Raw genomic sequence first — 5,695 nt, forward strand, 5'->3', positions numbered from 1 at the left:
CCACCTCAACAGTGTGTTACATTTTTGGTTCTGCCACAAATTAAGCTTTTTTTTTTTTTTTTTTTTTAGGAACACTATCACAAGCAAATATTTTCTACATTTATATTTGGGCCTAAACTACACCATGGCATGGCATGAAGGGTCAGCTGTGGGTACCAATATAGCTCACTGGGCAGTCAGTAGGCAGTCCATATGCCATAAGGTTAACGCCTGAGTTGGTCCCAAGGCCATTTACCGCATGTCTATCCTCTGCTGCTGCTGCAATCTTTCCTTGATTCTCTTCATTGTCCTGTCACATTACAGGTTTAAAAAGCCCAAAAACTATAGTGTTGCATCCATTGTGGATGTACAATATATATGAGGCCAAGCCCAAGGTGATTTTTTTTTTTCTTTTTTTAAAAAAAAAACATTTTAATTGGTGGATATATAACACACTATTTGTCCCATTGAAGTCTCTCACTTGGTCAACTTACAGTCACAACAAGTCCTCTGCAGCCCAAATGAATAATCTTTGTCAAACTGTTGTAATAAGATCAATATTAGCAAATTATGTTAGTAAAGGCATTTTTATTTGCTTCATAAAGCATACCAGGACCAACATACAGTGAGAATTTAACATCTGAGAATTGAACTGTTGCATGTGTAACATTTAATATCGCAGGCAAGAAAGTTACAGTTGTGTTCTGAATGGGATGTTTTAAAAACGGGCATTTTCAAGGCAAAATTTCTCCTCTGACAGGGTCAGCTACCAAACTGGCACTGTGGACAGGCTTCGTTCTTAGGAGCTCTTCTTCTCCTCAAACATGATGTTTGCTGCAGCTTTCTTAGCTGTGGACGAATCACAGAGAAATGCTGTTAGTTTTCTTCAATACGACGACACTGTCAGTGAAAGTCAGCACAGCAGTTTGAATTTACAACCCTGCTAAAAAGGAGTGTTTCTACAAAAATAAATAATGAGGCTCCTTAATGATTCAAAAATTACAAACAGGACCATTTTAAAATAAAAACATGTATAAAACTATTTCAAATAGCAGCCCTATCGTCTTACTGCAGTTGAGGAAGCATTGAGAATTTGGACTGTTTTGTGTTGTCTGTACATTTGGTACAATATATCACACAATTATGATATACAAGAAGATTTTTCATAAAATGTTTCGGTCCTGTTTCAGTCTTTGACTGACTGGATTTTGGTAGTTATTATTTTTGTGTAAAGAAGTGAAATATACACAGATTTACTCCAAAGCTGGTAATTTTGTGTGTTTGTGAGAACTCAAGTTTGAGTACACACTGAGAACACACTCACACTGAGAACACCCAATGTTGGTCAGCCTGTGGAAACTGTAACCATAGTTTCCTGTTCACAGCTGAAAGGAGTGGCACCTAGTGTAGTCCTTCTGCCCATCTGCTTCACACTCGGTGTGCAGTCAGAGATGCTCCTCTGGACTTTGGTTGTAATGAGTGTTTATTTGGTTTGTTATTTGCAAACTCCACACAGAAATGTCCTGGCTAGATGGTGGATTCAAACACAGGACCTTCTTACTGTGAGGCAGCAGTGCTAACCACCAGGCCACCGTGCTGCCCCTTCCTTTTTGGACCATCCTCTGTAAAGCCTAGAGGTGGTCGTGTGGTCTCAGTAGATCAGCTGTTTCTCAAATACTCACACCAGCAGCTATACCACATTCAAAGCTTATTAAATCACTTTTCTTCCTCATTAAGATGCTTGGTCTGAACTTCAGCACATGCCTAAATGCATTTTGTTGCATCATCAATCTTGGCACTGACAGTGCATTTTGTTGCACCTGTTTAACTGCTCCCTAAATGCATTTTGTTGCATTTAGGGAGCAGTTAAACAGGTGTACCTAACAAAGTGGCTGGTCAGTGTACAGCATGAGTGATGGGTAATCTTGTATTAAAGCAATGCAGAATTTAGGGCCCAGTAATAAGCGTAGACAGCTGAATGTGAGCAGTTAAATCTTCTGAGAGTACTTTTTCATTGCATCAGATTTATAAATCAGGCTCTTTCAGCAAACGCTCCACAGTTCTGATGATTTACTCACCCTCATCTTTGAACTTGTCGGCAGCATCTGATGCCTTGTCCTTGATGTTCTTCACTACATCATCAATCTTGGCCTCGTTCTTGATGAAGAATGGTCGAATGATGCGGTTATATATCTGCACTGATCCATTAGAAGGAGTCGGAGCCATGCACCACACCAAAAAGGCACACTTGGGGAAGAAAATAAAATTTCTCACAATAAATCAGAACTGCAGTTTGTGCATTTATTTGCTCCACTAGCTTTAAGTGCATGTGTTAACCAGCAGTTGGTTTATCATAGCCTGCAGAAACCATGGCTGCACACTACAAATGTTTACCATATGAAAGACTTATTTTTAAACTACACAAGAATGGTAATATTTTAATAAGGAATTAAAATATTGTCAACACCCTTTTGCTTACTCTTTCAGGCAGTATCTTTCAAACTGTGTCCAACTCTCTCTGCCCTCTGTAAGCTTGAAGATTATCAAATATTACATATTACACATCCCCTAAAGCAAACATGACTGCTGCTGTTAAAACAGAGCTCCCTGTTCTCAGCACCCTCAGCATGCTGCTTTGTTTACTCTCAGATCAAACACATACAGGTGAGACAGTGATGCACATATTTAACCCTGAATGAGCGTTTTTTTCTTTTTAATAAATACAAATGTTCACACTGATTAAAACAGAGACCAGCTGGTTTACCTTTCCAATATAGTAGAATGGGAACCAGGAAAGGAAGATGTCAGCAAAAAACTCTGCCACACTGAAGACTCCATACACCACCCAGTAGGTCAGCCATTTAGTATCATCCTCTTTGGTGGCACTTTCAATGGCCTTAACCCTGTGAAGAGCAAGGAGCAACATGTTGGGCACTGGCCAAAATGTTGTGCTTCTTTTACACACACCTGCAAGCATCTCAGATCAGGCTCGTATCATATCTCTACATGCCCACATTCATTAAACCACCTTGTGAATGTTCACACACAGAAATTAGCCTGCTAAGTATTCCTCCAGCACTGCAAACACATCCAGCATACATCATTAATACTATGCTAACTCACACAGTCTAAATGGGCATTTGATGACAATGTGTAGGGCGAGGTGACCAGAGAAGTCAATGTGCGATCTATACATCACAACAGTGGGAAGAGCATCAAAACACACCATAAAGAATTCATCACACAAATGAGGGGTTGCTAAATATCTTTTGAGTAAATAATACTGCAGAGATTATTTCCATGATTTTTGTGCATGCAGTGGACAGTTGGCGGGTTTGTGACTCGACGATTTTCCATGATTTATCAAAAGAAGATGAATACTTAACAAACTGAAGGAATCAATCACAGCTACCCTGCTCACCTGCAAGGTGTCACCTGACTTTGGTATTAACTGCAGTAATTTTGGATTCACAGTATTGCTGAAGGACACTTTCAGCGTGTGGAGAGACCGGGAATTGAACCCTTTGATTAGTGGACAACTTGCTCTATAACCTGAACCACAGCCTCCCAAGATTTTAGAAAGACAAGTATTTCTCAATAAATTACTACTGAGTGACAGTTTTATTAAAAAAAACCCTCTGATTTTGATTATTTACAACATGTAATATCTGACTGCTAGATGTCAAGAGAAGCTAAAATGGGAGGGGGGCAAAGGTGGTGTTGAGGTGGCCCCCATCACCTCTTCACTGCTGTCAATTTTATCTGCATCCTTACGTGTGCACTGAAGGTCAAAGATTCCTTATAGAGTCACGGCGGCCACAGTAATGCCATCAAGAGTAAGCATCTGGTTAGACACCATGTTTCTAAGATTTGTAGAGCCGAGTACAATAGAAGCACAAAATCAGAGGTCTTCCAGCTCTTTATGTCTTTAAGACATTCCTGCAGTTTAACTAATTGGTGTGTGTCATCTGGCTTCAGTCATAGATAAACCTGGGTATCATCTGCATACCAATGAAAATATATGCAATACTTTCTAACAATACTGCCCAGGGGAAGCATACATAATGTAAATAAAATTGATCCTAGCACAGAACCCTGTGAACTTTACAGAGGACTTTTTTTTTATACAATGCAACAAATTCTTTTTCCAGGCTAAATGAGCATCTTCTAAATTAGTGAGATGCCATTTCCTCTCCAGCTCCAGGTTATCTGCTTTAAGCTGCATGTTTGCGAGTTCTACCAGGGAGTCAAAGCACTTCTGATTTGAAGCTTTCTTTTTCACAGTATCCAGTGTCGTACGAAGCGAGGATGTGACGAGATAATCGACCTCTGTAGGAGCAGAGTTTAGGTAGCTGCTCTGCACTGTTGGCACATGACACTGAAGAGCGTAATAATGAGGGAATTATATCCTTGAACTTAGCTACAGTGCTTTCAGAAAGACTTCTGCTGTAGTAAAATGTATTTCCCACTGCTGTGCAAACCATTATGCACAGCAGTATGTAAAGTCTGTAAAGAATCAAGTGCTAGTCTCTTATTACTTATTAATAACACTTTTTTGCTTTTTTAGTTAACATTAAGACAGAAAGTGCTTAGTGTGATTACTGTATGGAAGTGATTAGTGTATAGAATGTAGCTTGTAGTGTTAAGACAATTTCAATTATTTTTTTTTATAAAATTCAAAACACCAGTCAATTCAGGCTGTGCTATAAGATTATTACTCGTTTATTACCTGTTCTTGTCGCAAAGAATACAACAGCCACAATTTTATTTTAACTTTCTAAAAAACTGACTTCCTAACATTCAGAAAATTTATCAAATGTTCTACTACATCAGTCTCAGTAACTGAGGATAATCCTGGTCACTTTATATCAAGTTGTTTCTCAAAAGTCTTGAGACCAAAAAATTCAAAGTGACGGCAGCAGGCCGACATGTGACACTGTGCTGACTGCATGCAGTGCCAGCCCTGAGATATTATTACAGAATACCATCATAGTAATCACTGTTTTACAACAAAATAATTCTCATGTTTTCTGTGTGAGTCACAGGGAAAATCCACTAAATTTCACAAATGAAGTTCAGTTTAATCGTAGCCCATAAAAAACTGTTTCATAATATATTCACTGCAGGAGCTGCTATAAAAAAACACAACCTCACACCTCTGATATCAAGTTCTGATAATGTCCCATTAGTTCTCAGAGTCAAATGAACATAAAGCAGAGATGTTATACTTGGTCCTCCTACACCCATCTAGCAGAGTTGTGCCCCTGCAGGACTGATTTATAAAAATGTTATTAGATTTATGCACATACAGATATTTGTTACTTAACACATTATATGTTTTAGAAAATAATTGCCTAAACAAGTGTGACTAGTTTGTGAACTATGTTTAAGATAAGATAAAACTTTAATGATCCCACGACGGGGAAATTTGTGCATTACAGCAGCTCAGTGCAGAGAAGAAGGATGAATAAAACAAATGAAATGAAATAGAACAGAAAACACTATATACATATACACAATGTACAACTCCACACACACACACACACACACACTGGATGTGTGGAGTTTTTTTGTCACATTTCTGTTCAGGATTTCTTCACAGCACGGCAAAGTAGTCAGGCTGTCTTTGCCAACCCTCCCCTAACTCTATATTATTCAAAATAATAAACATCATCATTAGTGTGTTTTTTTTTTTTGCTTCAGCAACCAAAGCTTC

The 5,695-nt window shown here is 38.6% G+C and overlaps 1 protein-coding gene across 1 annotated transcript in view; it reads right to left on the minus strand.

Annotated features, from left to right (window-relative positions):
* Positions 1 to 547: 547 nt before the first annotated feature.
* The window catches only part of reep5 (receptor accessory protein 5), a 7,052-nt gene continuing 1,904 nt past the window's right edge, over positions 548 to 5,695 (minus strand). Inside the window, exons 3-5 of the mRNA XM_030724064.1 lie at positions 2,744 to 2,882; positions 2,058 to 2,226; positions 548 to 828 (exon numbers count right to left, since the gene is read on the minus strand). Of these exons, the coding sequence (XP_030579924.1) occupies positions 779 to 828; positions 2,058 to 2,226; positions 2,744 to 2,882 (358 nt within the window). The 3' untranslated portion in view covers positions 548 to 778. The remainder of the gene's footprint in view (positions 829 to 2,057; positions 2,227 to 2,743; positions 2,883 to 5,695) is intronic.

The sequence above is a fragment of the Archocentrus centrarchus genome, unplaced genomic scaffold, assembly GCF_007364275.1.
Source record: "Archocentrus centrarchus isolate MPI-CPG fArcCen1 unplaced genomic scaffold, fArcCen1 scaffold_30_ctg1, whole genome shotgun sequence".
Classification (NCBI taxonomy): Eukaryota; Metazoa; Chordata; class Actinopteri; order Cichliformes; family Cichlidae; genus Archocentrus; species Archocentrus centrarchus.